Genomic DNA, 12,323 nt, shown 5'->3' on the forward strand with positions numbered 1-12,323 from the left:
TGGCTGCATCTCTGATCAGTTTTCTCCTTGTTTGAGAAGAAAGTTAGGAAGGACGGCCGGGTCTTGGTAGATTTGCAGTGGTCTGATGCTCCTTCCATTTCAATATGATGGCTTGCACAGTGCTCGAGATGTTTAAAGCTTGGGAAATCTTTTTGTATCCAAATCCGGCTTTAAACTTCTCCACAACAGTATCTCGGACCTGCCTGGTGTGTTCCTTGGTTTTCATAATGCTCTCTGCACTTTAAACAGAACCCTGAGACTATCACAGAGGAACCCTGAGAGGCGGGAAAGGCGTGCGTTACTATGCGTTACTAAGTTGGTTGAATAAAAAAAGTCAGAGACGGACTCACGGAGACGAGAGAGGAGAGCAGGAGTGGGGAAGACGCCATTGCAAACGCGATGCTAGGTGGCTCCAATAATACCTGACTGTAGCCTACAAACTACGCCCACATGATACGGTAGATATCACATATTATAGAACTAGATGCAAATGTTAGACACGGCTGCATTGGCAACATGTTTAAGGAGTACATGCGTGAGTAAACAGCCGCCATCTTAAAGCAGTAGACCTCTCAGGAAGGCTCTGTTGTAGAGATCCTTCCTAGCGAACCAATTTTTATTTTATTTTATTTTTTTTATCTAAAATGGTCCTAAATCGGCAAAATCTTGACAAAAATCTATCTTTAAATGATGAAACAGTTTTAAAACTTACACATGTTGAAGGTTACTATCTAGTTATCGCAATACCCTTGTGTCTAGTTAAGTGGAGGGTAAAGAATTGGGCTTGGGCCAATTGTCCTAAAAACCCTTTAAACTTCACATTGTGTGACCTTTTTTTTTTTGAGAAAAAAAACAATACATGAAAATTATCACTAGTTACTTTGCCAAGCAACTAATTATTCTTAAATTCAGGTAACTGAGTTACTAACGCAATTACTTTTTGGGAGAAGTAATTTGTAACTGTAATTAATTACTTTTTTAAAGTAAAATTAACAACACTGGTCATCAATAAGTGTAAAGCCCATGGCACTGTGGTTAACTTCCTTAGATGTGGACGGAAAAGGAAACATTTATGAGATTTCTACGAAAGATTGTGCAGATGGTGGATAAAGAACCTCGACTAACATCCAAACAACTTCAAGCGGTTTTGCAGTCCGAGGGTACAACAGTGTCAACCCGTACTATCCGTCGGCGTCTAAATGAAAAGGGACTCCATGGTAGGATACCCAGGAAGACCCCACTTCTGACCCAGAGACATAAAAAAGCCAGGCTGGAGTTTGCCAAAACTTACCTGAGAAAGCCAAAAGCGTTTTGGAAGAATATTCTCTGTTCAGAAGAGATAAAAGTAGAGCTTTTTGGGAAAAGGCGTTGCACTGGATATATAGAGCGCACGGAGAGTTGGTCTCAACTATTTTTTAATCGTAGGATTAACGTTTACTGTTGGCTGCAACCACGCCGAACAAGCAATCACCAAAACAAGCTGTTTTTCCAACCTTGTTTGTTATCCACGCGCTTCCTCTCTCTTCTCCAGACACATTCTCGCAGTCGGACATCCTAGCATTAATGACGTCACCAGCCACAACAAAGCGTCGCCATATAAAAATGGGGGCAAAACACGAGTCACAAGCAGTTGCTCTGTCGTGCATTGTAGTACAAACGCGTTGAACTTTTGTCTTTTTTTCCGTCGGAATGACTAAAAGTTGCCGTGTCGCGGGTTGTAACACAAGGAAGAGTTCGGAGCCGCATTTGAAGTTTTTCATTCATCCTCGTGAGAAGAAAAGGACAAGCAAATGGCTGAAAGCAATCAATCGAAGAAAAGACTGTTCCGTGGACCATTCTCGCCAGTGGGAACCTAAGTCCAGGCACATTTACGTTTGCAGCCAACATTTTATTACTGGTGAGTAAACTTTAATCAATTTTTTTTGCCCCAATTAGCTGCTAGGATTCAATAGACGAGGCAGTGGTTATTATTACCGTAACCGACAATTTTTCTTTTACCGTGAACTGCTCTGATCAGTGAGTCGGTATATTATTGGCCTGGTGGGAAATGGTTATTTTGCTGTGACGTGTTCACGGCTAAATAACGCTTGGAGGCGAATTACCGGTTACGGCAGAAATAATCACTCTGTAAATACTACCAGTTTTCTTAGTTCCACACAGTACATATTCCACCTAATTGATAAAGGTCAACTTACTGGGTGACTTTATGAGGAAGTTGTAGATGTTTCCGAACTCCACTCCAGGCGATTCCTTTGGATTGTTTATCTAGCTATCAGCTACGACTTTGTATAGGCAGATTTGCAGGCCAATACACCCTAATTTTAAGTTGTATCGCCTGCTCGCGTCTGTCGGCAATGACTTGTGTTGATAATAATGTCATGTTTAGGACGTTTTTGTGAAAAAAAGACGCAAAACACAGCTGAAATATATGAATTTCAGACAATGTTTGTCTACGGATGTTTACCTGTGCGTGCCCCCATCTCAAAATGGCGACACGTTGCTATGCGAGATGATGTCATTGTGACATCACGCCGACTGCGAGAATAAGTAGATAGATGAATGAAAAAAAAAAAACTAAACAAAAAAACAAACAAAAAAAAACAAATAAACCCCCCAAAAATTAATGCAGCCTCAAAGGGACACAAGCCAGTGTCCTACTGGCTCCGGTCCCAAGCCCGGAGAAATGCAGAGGGTAAAAAAAGCCTGCATTGGGGGTGCCCCCTCAAAATTTCTTAGTGCCCACTCTGGTGGGTAAACCTAGATCCGGGCCTGTTTTGGGGTTGCTTTGCTACCTCTGGCACTGGACTGCTTGACCGTGTGCATGGCATTATGAAGTCTGATGACGACCAACAAATTTTGCAGCATTTTTTAATTTAAAAACAAAATTTTTTCATTCTCTTTTGTGCTTTTTCCATTGCAAGCAAAATAAATGAAGATATTTCAACCAAAGCATTTGTAATTGCAATCATTTTCTGGAAGAAACTGAGCATTATCTGACAGAATTGCAGGGGTGCCAATACTTTTGGCCAGCACTGTAAATGTATTATGTAATTCTGTAATATTAAACAAGTAAACACTTTTACTTCTGTGTTGGTTAAACTACTGAAGGACATTAACTTCAGGGACACTTAACGGAGTAGGCGTCTCACAGTGAGTGGGAGAAAGTGTTATTATATTTTTTTTAATTCACAGCGACACTTCGTTTGGCCTTTTTGACTGTTGCCAAACTTCAAAATGATTCAGTGTTTTTTTTTTTATATGAAGACCACAAACAAATGTTTAACTGAGTGGGATATAAATCAAGATAAATAATTTATTGACTCATGGGCTTGACAAATCTTCTCTTAACTGGACCGGAGTTTGTCATTTGTCCTTTTCTGGTTTGTCCTTCCTGTTGGTGTTGTTCACTCATTTGTCACTAAAGATTGCCATTACTGTTGGATGGAGTCCACACATTCTACCGAGCAACAGGCGAGGGTGTCGTGAACAGGAATTGTTGACTGAAAACATTTTATTGTGCCCGTTATCATGAATAAGGCGATGTTAAGCTTCTTTCGTCCAACCTGCGCGTGGGAGCACCGCCATCTTTGACTGATGCAAACGCAATCTAGAAAGAAAACGGCATCAGCAAGTTATTCTCATATGCTAATAAGACATAGATGGTTGTAAATTGTGTATACCTATGCAGGGGCGACGCCTTCACTGACAGTTGGTCATGTGGTAGAAGCAGTGGCTTAGCACGAATGGAAGAGTAAATGTTAAACATTTACTTGAGGGTCCGTACAAAGATTTCATATTGTCATTTATGGCTTTTAATGGGGCACAGAACCGAACCGCGTCAAGTGAAAAACCATAAAGTAGTGTCACCCCCCCTTTGATGGGGATTTTAAGCAGAAATGTGAGACTTTTCAAAAGGTTCAGACACTTTTTCATACCACTGTACATACAGTGGGGCAAAAAAGTATTTAATCAACCACCAATTGTGCAAGTTCTCCTTCTTGAAAAGGCCTGTAATTGTCAACATTGGTAAACCTCAACAATGAGAGACAATGTGGAAAAAAACAGAAAATCACATTGTTTGATTTTAAAAGAATTTATTTCCAAATTAGAGTGGAAAATAAGTATTTGGTCACCTACAAACAGGCAAGATTTCTGGCTGTCAAAGAGGTCTAACTTCTTCTAAAGAGGTCTAACGAGGATCCACTTGTTACCTGTATTAATGACACCTGTTTTAACTCATTATTGGTATAAAAGACACCTGTCCACAACCTCAGTCAGTCACACTCCAAACTCCACTATGGCCAAGCCCAAAGAGCTGTTGAAGGACACCAGAGACAAAATTGTAGACCTTTACCAGGCTGGGAAGACTGAATGTGCAATACGTAAAACGCTTGGTGTAAAGAAATCAACTGTGGGAGCAATTATTACAAAATGGAAGACATACAAGACGACTGATAATCACCCTCGATCTGGGGCTCCATGCAAGATCTCACCCCATGGCGTCAAAATGATAACAAGAACGGTGAGCAAAAAGCCCAGAACCACGCGGGGGGGGGGGGGGGGGGGGGGGGTACCTAGTGAATGACCTACAGAGAGCTGGGACCACACTAACACAGGCTACTATCAGTAACACAATGCGCCGCCAGGGACTCTAATCCTGCACTGCCGGATGTGTCCCCCTGCTGAAGCCAGTACACATCCAGGCCAGTCTGCGGTTCGCTAGAGAGCATTTGGATGATCCAGAAGAGGACTGGGACAATGTGTTATGGTCAGATGAAACCAAAGTAGAACTTTTTGGGAGAAACACAGGTTCTCGTGTTTGGAGGAGAAACAACACTGAATTGCATCTGAAGAACACCATACCCACTGTGAAGCATGGGGGTGGAAACATCATGCTTTGGTGCTGTTTTTTTTTTTTTTTGCAAAGGGACAAGGACGACTGATCTGTGTAAAGGAAAGAATGATAGGGGCAATGTATCGAGAGATTTTGAGTGAAAATCTCCCTCCTTTAGCAAGGGCATTGAAGATGAGACGTGGCTGGGTCTTGGAGTGGCCTAGCCAGTCTCCAGATCTCAACCCCATCGAAAATCAGTGGAGGGAGTTGAAAGTCCGTGTTGCCCAACGACAGCTCCAAAACATCACTGCTTTAGAGGAGATCTGTATGGAGGAATAGGCCAAAATACCAGCAACAGTGTGTGAAACGCTTATGAAGAGTTATAGAAAACGTTTGGCCTCCGTTATTGCCAACAAAGGGTACATAACAAAGTATTGAGATTAACTTTGGGTATTGACCAAATACTTATTTTCCACCATGATTTGCAAATAAATTCTTTAAAAATCAAACAATGTGATTTTCTGTTTTTTTTCTACATTCTGTCTCTCATGGTTGAGGTTTACCCATGTTGATAATTACAGGCCACTATAATATTTTCAAGTGAGAGAACTTGCACAATTAGTGGTTGACTATATACACATACATACTCACATACTTTTTGGTAAAGACTTCATTAAAAAAAAAAATTCATTCAGAAATTATGCTTATTTTTAATTTTTAACCTTTACAAGGCACTAATTTCATTGGCCGCCATTGACGGCGATAGACGTCCGATCCATTTGCTGCTAGCCCTCCCAGTTCAAATGGATTGGACGTCTATTAGTGATAAACTACGCATAAAGTACTTCACATAAACACTTGACGGCGACTGAGCTCGACGGCCAGAAATCTGTGCGTTTAGCGCGGTCGTCCGTCTGCCTCATCGTCATCGCCGCTTTCATGAATTATGCCGTTAAGTGAGCCGCTTGACGCCTTCCACGCTCAACATTCATTTCATGTGAAACGGCGCGTTTACTTCTACGAGGGATCGTATTAAATGTTTATGAGTGCCTCTGTGCGGGCATGTTTTTTTATTATTTCGGCCCGTAATGATTATTCTCAGTGTTTATGCTGCCGTGCTCCATAGATTTACACGCCATGGCTTCTTAAATAAAAAGGGAAAAAAAATCATCAAGAATAAAAAAGAACAGGGGGTCACTGAGTTGTTTTTTATTGAGCTTTTTAATAGAATTGAGAAGACAAATGTGAGACGTCGCTACCGAATGGAAACTTTACAGATGAAGAGAGAAGATGGGCCACTTGGATGACAAAACTCATACCAACACTTTTGTACACTCCAGGACAAAAACAAACTCGCCCTTTTTTTTTGTCCTTTTGTCACTAAATTCACGGGAACGGTTAGGAAAGCAAAGTTCACTTCGTTAACTCGAGAAAAATAAACGTTTGTCCTCGAAGAAAAGAATCAACAGTTTGTAAATCGCGCGGAAAAGTTAGCATGCGTTTTTTTCCCTCCAAGATATTCACAATTTTAAAAGGAGATTTTTTTTTTTAAACTGTCTGCTGTCCAGGCAGTAACTAACCCTCCACCTTATGTCCATGTTGGTCTTTGGAATGGCGTTGATTGGATGGTCTTTTTTTTTTGTTTTTAGCCTTTTTCGTGAAAATTCTTGATTCCGTCTTGCATTAGCGCCTGTAGCCAAATTCGTCGGCGTCGTCAGCCCGGAAGTCCCCGTAGCGCCAAATGTTGAGCTGGTGGGAAAAACAACAAAAAGTCAGAATTTCATAAACCGAAACACGGAAAATGACAACTATCTTCAACAGGCTGCGCTTAGGTGCTTCTGTGTATGCTTTACATTTTATTTTTCCTGTTTCTTTTTACACTCTGCCAGAACCCGCTTGGCTGTTAACGCCGTGATTCATAGCTAATTAGCGCCTTTGCTAATTAGCGCCAGTTATTAAAGCGGGAATCAATGAGCCATTTGTGGCTGGCATGTTAAGAAAAAAAATAATTGTTAAAAAAGAAAAAAATTAAGTTATCCCCCTCCCCTTACACAGTCTAGCGCTCCCGAGGACGCTAAGTGACACCCTCAACTAGCGACCACGGGGGTCCCTGCCTCTGTCTGGCACCCGCTGTTAAGAGTGTGCCAGGAGAGGGCAACAGTTATATCAAAATGGTAGTGTTAAAGTGCGTATGACAGGATAAAAAAAAGTTTTGAATAGCATCATTATCTGAATTAGAATCATATTTTGAGACGATTCGACTATACACAACAATTTGGCAAAGCGCAGATAACTAGAAATTAGTCTTTTAATCCGCCGTTTCGCCACGCCTACCATTATAGGGGTCTAGCGTCCCCAACAGGAGGATGACGACAGCAGAGCCATAGTTTCATCTGATTTACAATTCAACCCATTGGGGGGGAATTATTCAGAACGTGGAAAATGCGATAGCCGCAAAATGTCATTGTTTTAGTCTCTCTACGCCAATATTTTTACAGGATATTCTTTTTATCGAAGTACAGTACAGTGGGGCAAATAAGTATTTAGTCAACCACTAATTGTGCAAGTTCCCCCACTTGAAAATATTAGAGAGGCCTGTAATTGTCAACATGGGTAAACCTCAACCATGAGAGACAGAATGTGGAAAACCCCCCCCCAGAAAATCACATTTTTTGATTTTTAAAGAATTTATTTGCAAATCATGGTGGAAAATAAGTATTTGGTCAATACCAAAAGTTCATCTCAATACTTTGTTATGTACCCTTTGTTGGCAATAACGGAGGTCAAACGTTTTCTGTAACTCTTCACAAGCTTTTCACACACTGTTGCTGGTATTTTGGCCCATTCCTCCATGCAGATCTCCTCTAGAGCAGTGATGTTTTGGGGCTGTCGTTGGGCAACACAGACTTTCAACTCCCTCCACAGATTTTCGATGGGGTTGAGATCTGGAGACTGGCTAGGCCACTCCAGGACCTTGAAATACTTCTTACGAAGCCACTCCTTTGTTGCCCTGGCTGTGTGTTTGGGATCATTATCATGCTGAAAGACCCAGCCACGTCTCATCTTCACTGCCCTTGCTGATGGAAGGAGATTTTCACTCAAAATCTCTCGATACATGGCCCTATTAATTCTTTCCTTTACATAGATCAGTCGTCCTGGTCCCTTTGCAGAAAAACAGCCCCAAAGCATGATGTTTTCACCCCCATGATTCACAGTGGGTATGGTGTTCTTCGGATGCAATTCAGTATTGTTTCTCCTCCAAACACGAGAACCTGCGTTTCTACCAAAATGTTCTATTTTGGTTTCATCTGACCATAACACATTCTCCCAGTCCTCTTCTGGATCATCCAAACGCACTCTAGCGAACCGCAGACGGGCCTGGACGTGTACTGGCTTCAGCAGGGGGACACGTCTGGCAGTGCAGGATTTGAGTCCCTGGTGGCGCATTGTGTTACTGATAGTAGCTTTGTTACTGTGGTCCCAGTTCTCTGTAGGTCATTCACTTGGTCCCCCCGTGGGGTTCTGGCATTTTTCCTCACTTTTCATGTGATCATTTTGACGCCACGGGGTGAGATCTTGCATGGAGCCCCAGATCTAGGGAGATTTTCAGTGGTCTTGTATGTCTTCCATTTTCTAATAATTGCTCCCACAGTTGATTTCTTTACATCAAGTGTTTTACCTATTGCAGATTCAGTCTTCCCAGCCTGGTTTCTGGGGTCCTTCAACAGCTCTTTGGTCTTGGCCATAGTGGAGTTTGGAGTGTGACTGACTGAGATTTTGGACAGGTGTCTTTGATACTGATAATGAGTTAAAACAGGTGCCATTAATACAGGTAACGAGTGGAGCCTTGTTAGATCTCGTTAGAAGAAGTTAGACCTCTTTGACAGCCAGAAATCTTGCTTGTTTGTAGGTGACCAAATACTTATTTTACACTCTAATTTGGAAATAAATTCTTTAAAAATCAACCTTTTTCCCCACATTCTGTCTCTCATGGTTGAGGTTTACCCATGTTGACAATTACAGGCCTCTCTAATCTTTTCAAGTAGGAGAACTTGCACAATTGGTGGTTGACTAAATACTTATTTGCCTCACTGTATGTTCCCCCAATTGCGAAACAAATGGTATGGTCATGACAAATAACAGTCTTGTGCTAAATGGAATATGAAATAAAAATGCATTTATTTAGTACGACATGGCAAAATTACTCAATAACGGTCAAAAGTCGACTTCACCTTTACTGTCGCACCTCCTGAACGATATTTTATGCCACTGTAGTTCGTCAGGCTTTTGTCATTTCCCTGCCCCGGCTTCGGAAAATGTAAAAACCAAGAGGCGTGTCAGCTAGCCGTCATGCTAACCCAAACCGAGTGACGTCTCAAAGTCTTATTTTCGCTTTTCGAAGCGAAAAATCACACAAAACTAGCCCGGATCATGTCACACGACGGCGGGGTTGTCGATTGTCTGTCCGGGGAAGCAGCTGGAGAGTACCGCTGGACAAACCGGCCGACGTCGGAGGATCGCATAGTTGCCACACAGTCAACATGAATATGGCGTAAAAATAATGCTTTACTACACGGCGAAGACTTAAACAGAGACCGGCGTGCAGTTGTTGTGCAGCGAACATGGTAGGATGTGTCTGAAGAGAACTTGTCTACATGTTCGTCCATGATCGAACGTAAGTAAATAGTCCTTTATCTAAAGAAAGTTTGCAGTGTTTACCTTTTAATCGCTGTATTCGCGGCCATTTTTTAAAACAAAGTTTTGATGGGGTTAAAAATTTGACAGAACACCTGGCACACAAAGAGGGCAATAAGCCAAGTATAGTGCTCTCCTGGCAGGGGTGTGTGCGACAAGCCGCCGGTCGTCGACCGAGTGGCATTTTCACAGGACAATCAGCCACAAAATTCAAGCCACCTCCGTATTAAAATGTGCGCCATGATCCCAGTATTTGACATAATACAAAATACGATGTTTACTTACTTCCTCGTAAGTCCAATGCTCCCACAGTAATACTTGTTTTGGCTATATCCGCGGTGAACGGGAACCTTTTGAAACCCAAAAAGGCTCACATGCCACTCCCTGGTGCAGCAACAAATTTCTGCAGCCGTTTGGTTGGCGTGATGCGAAAACTAAACGAATTAAACCGCAAAATCAGCTGAATCCGCAGTCCATCTGCATGCTATAAAGCAATGCTGTATTGTGAGATGCTGAACCAGATGACGTCACATTCGCATTCGTCCTAAACCTGAGACTGAAACCGGAAGTCACTCATTTTCATGGCGCGGGATTCAAAAATTGAATATATAAAACGATCGCTTCCACACACATTCAAGCGGTCCATTTCATTCAGGAGCATAAAACACCGCGTGAAATATGAAATAAACATGCTTTTTTGTGTCATACGCACTTTAAACATAAGAAGCAAATTGACTTCCCAAACTTTTTAACTCATTGGCTGCCATTGATGGCAATAGACATCTCATCCAATACACGGATTGGACATCTATCGCCGTCAATGGAAGCCAATGAGTTAAAAGGTGTGGAAACAAAGCAAGCCGACTGGCTGGACTCACCCTGGCACTCTTGGCAGATTCTTGACTGTTCAGGTATTCTTTTACCTGCAAAAAAAAGAAAGAAAAATTTCTCATGTCAAATATGACACCAACTCCATTCAAGATCAAACATATGCATTAGAAGGTCTGCTATTTTCGACGTCAGCGCCTTTGAATCGCGAGCCGGTCCGTTAGCGACGCTAACAGAGCCGAGGTGCCTTCAAAGACGCAAATACAAAAACGACTAATTTCTTTTTTTAATAAGTCCTGCTTGGTATATGAGGCTCTCGGAATATTTCTAATTACGTGCACGGCAGGAGCGTGTTGTTCCCGTGCTGCCACCGCAACCGTTTAGCGTGAAAGGAATTGTTTGCAAGAGCGGGAATAAAAGAAAAAGAAGAAAACGATGAAGCAGTGTGGAACATATTGACTCCTTCTGCTCGGGCAGCCTTTTAGCCTCGTTCAATGAAGCGCTCATGAGTAATAGGCAGGGAAAAAAAAGGGGGGGGGGTTAGCGAGTTAGCCTTTGAGCAGACGTGTCCTTCATCAGGACAGCAAGGAAGACGTCAACGGAACAGAACGTTTTATACAAAAATGAAGTTTCCCGTGTTCAGGCAAGTCATTTAAATTTGACACAAGGCTCCGCCAAAACAAGATGACAAAGACTCATTTTCTTTGCAATTTTGCATCGCCCATCTGTTTGGTTGGGTTGCAATCGAGCAACATTTCAAGGAGCCGTTTGAAGGGACTACAGCGATCTTCCAAATGAGTCTCAAAAGTCTTGTCAGGCACAGCATGTTGACTTTTATGCTATCCAAATTTCATGTTCATAAAGTGAAAGAGGCTGAATTTTCCAAAGAACTGACCACAGGTAGTCACCGGGTTACGATGTACTCGAGTTAGGCGTCATTTTGTCTCCAAATCCTAGCACAACCTTTCGACGAAATAACTGCGAACAACTGCTTCCGGTATCCATCAATGAGTTTCTTACAATGCTCTGCTTGAATTTTAGACCATTCTTCTTTGACCAGCTGCTCCAGGTCTCTGAGATTTGAAGGGTGCCTTCTCCAAACTGCTGTTTTCAGATCGCTCCACAGGTGTTTTATGGGATTCAGGTCTGGACTCATTGCTGGACACTTTAGAGTCCGATCTTCAGTCATGCAAGGCGACAAAAAGACCCAACGCAGCCACCAGAGGGCAGTGTATCCTCCATCATTAAACAAAAAATTTTGGGACTTTTTGGATAGTTACTTAGAAATTTAAGGGTACTTAACTCATTTGCTCCCAAAAACGTATAAATACGTTCTATTTTTAATTGTTACAGTGTCCCAAAGATGTATTTATATGTCTTTTATGTTTTTTTTCCCCCACAAGAGACATCTCTAGGTTCTGATCCAACTTATCTTCAAAGCACAACGCTGAAAATCCATTTTAAAGCAATAAAACTGGCCACTGGAGGGCAGTAGCGCATTTGGGCAGACCCGATACAACGGAACGAACGGCCGGGCTGCACGGCCTGGGCGCCGGCGGAAGACGACCGAAAGGACGTCCAGGATGCCAGGCGGCGGATAACCGAGCAGAACAACCGGGGGGACGCCCGGGATGCCAGGCGCTGGACGACCGACAACAGCCCCAAAACATCACTGCTCTAGAGGTGATCTGCATGGAGGAATGGGCCAAAATACCAGCAACAGTGTGTGAAACGCTTGTGAAGAGTTATAGAAAACGTTTGGCCTCCGTTATTGCCAATAAAGAGTACATAACAAAGTATTGAGATGAACTTTTGGTATAGACCAAATACTTATTTTCCACCATGATTTGCAAATAAATTCTTTAAAAATCAAACAATGTGATTTTCTGTTTTTTTTTTTGCACATTCTGTCTCTCATGGTTGAGGTTTACCCATGTTGACAATTACAGGCCTCTCTAATATTTTC

The 12,323-nt window shown here is 42.2% G+C and overlaps 1 protein-coding gene across 1 annotated transcript in view; it reads right to left on the minus strand.

The window, feature by feature from the left end:
- Positions 1-6,028: 6,028 nt before the first annotated feature.
- Positions 6,029-12,323, minus strand: part of snd1 (staphylococcal nuclease and tudor domain containing 1) — a 317,379-nt gene continuing 311,084 nt past the window's right edge. The window contains exons 23-24 of the mRNA XM_057854783.1: positions 10,408-10,452; positions 6,029-6,583 (exon numbers count right to left, since the gene is read on the minus strand). Coding sequence (XP_057710766.1) covers positions 6,518-6,583; positions 10,408-10,452 — 111 coding nt within the window. The 3' untranslated portion in view covers positions 6,029-6,517. The remainder of the gene's footprint in view (positions 6,584-10,407; positions 10,453-12,323) is intronic.

The sequence above is a fragment of the Corythoichthys intestinalis genome, chromosome 13 (assembly GCF_030265065.1).
Source record: "Corythoichthys intestinalis isolate RoL2023-P3 chromosome 13, ASM3026506v1, whole genome shotgun sequence".
Classification (NCBI taxonomy): domain Eukaryota; kingdom Metazoa; phylum Chordata; class Actinopteri; order Syngnathiformes; family Syngnathidae; genus Corythoichthys; species Corythoichthys intestinalis.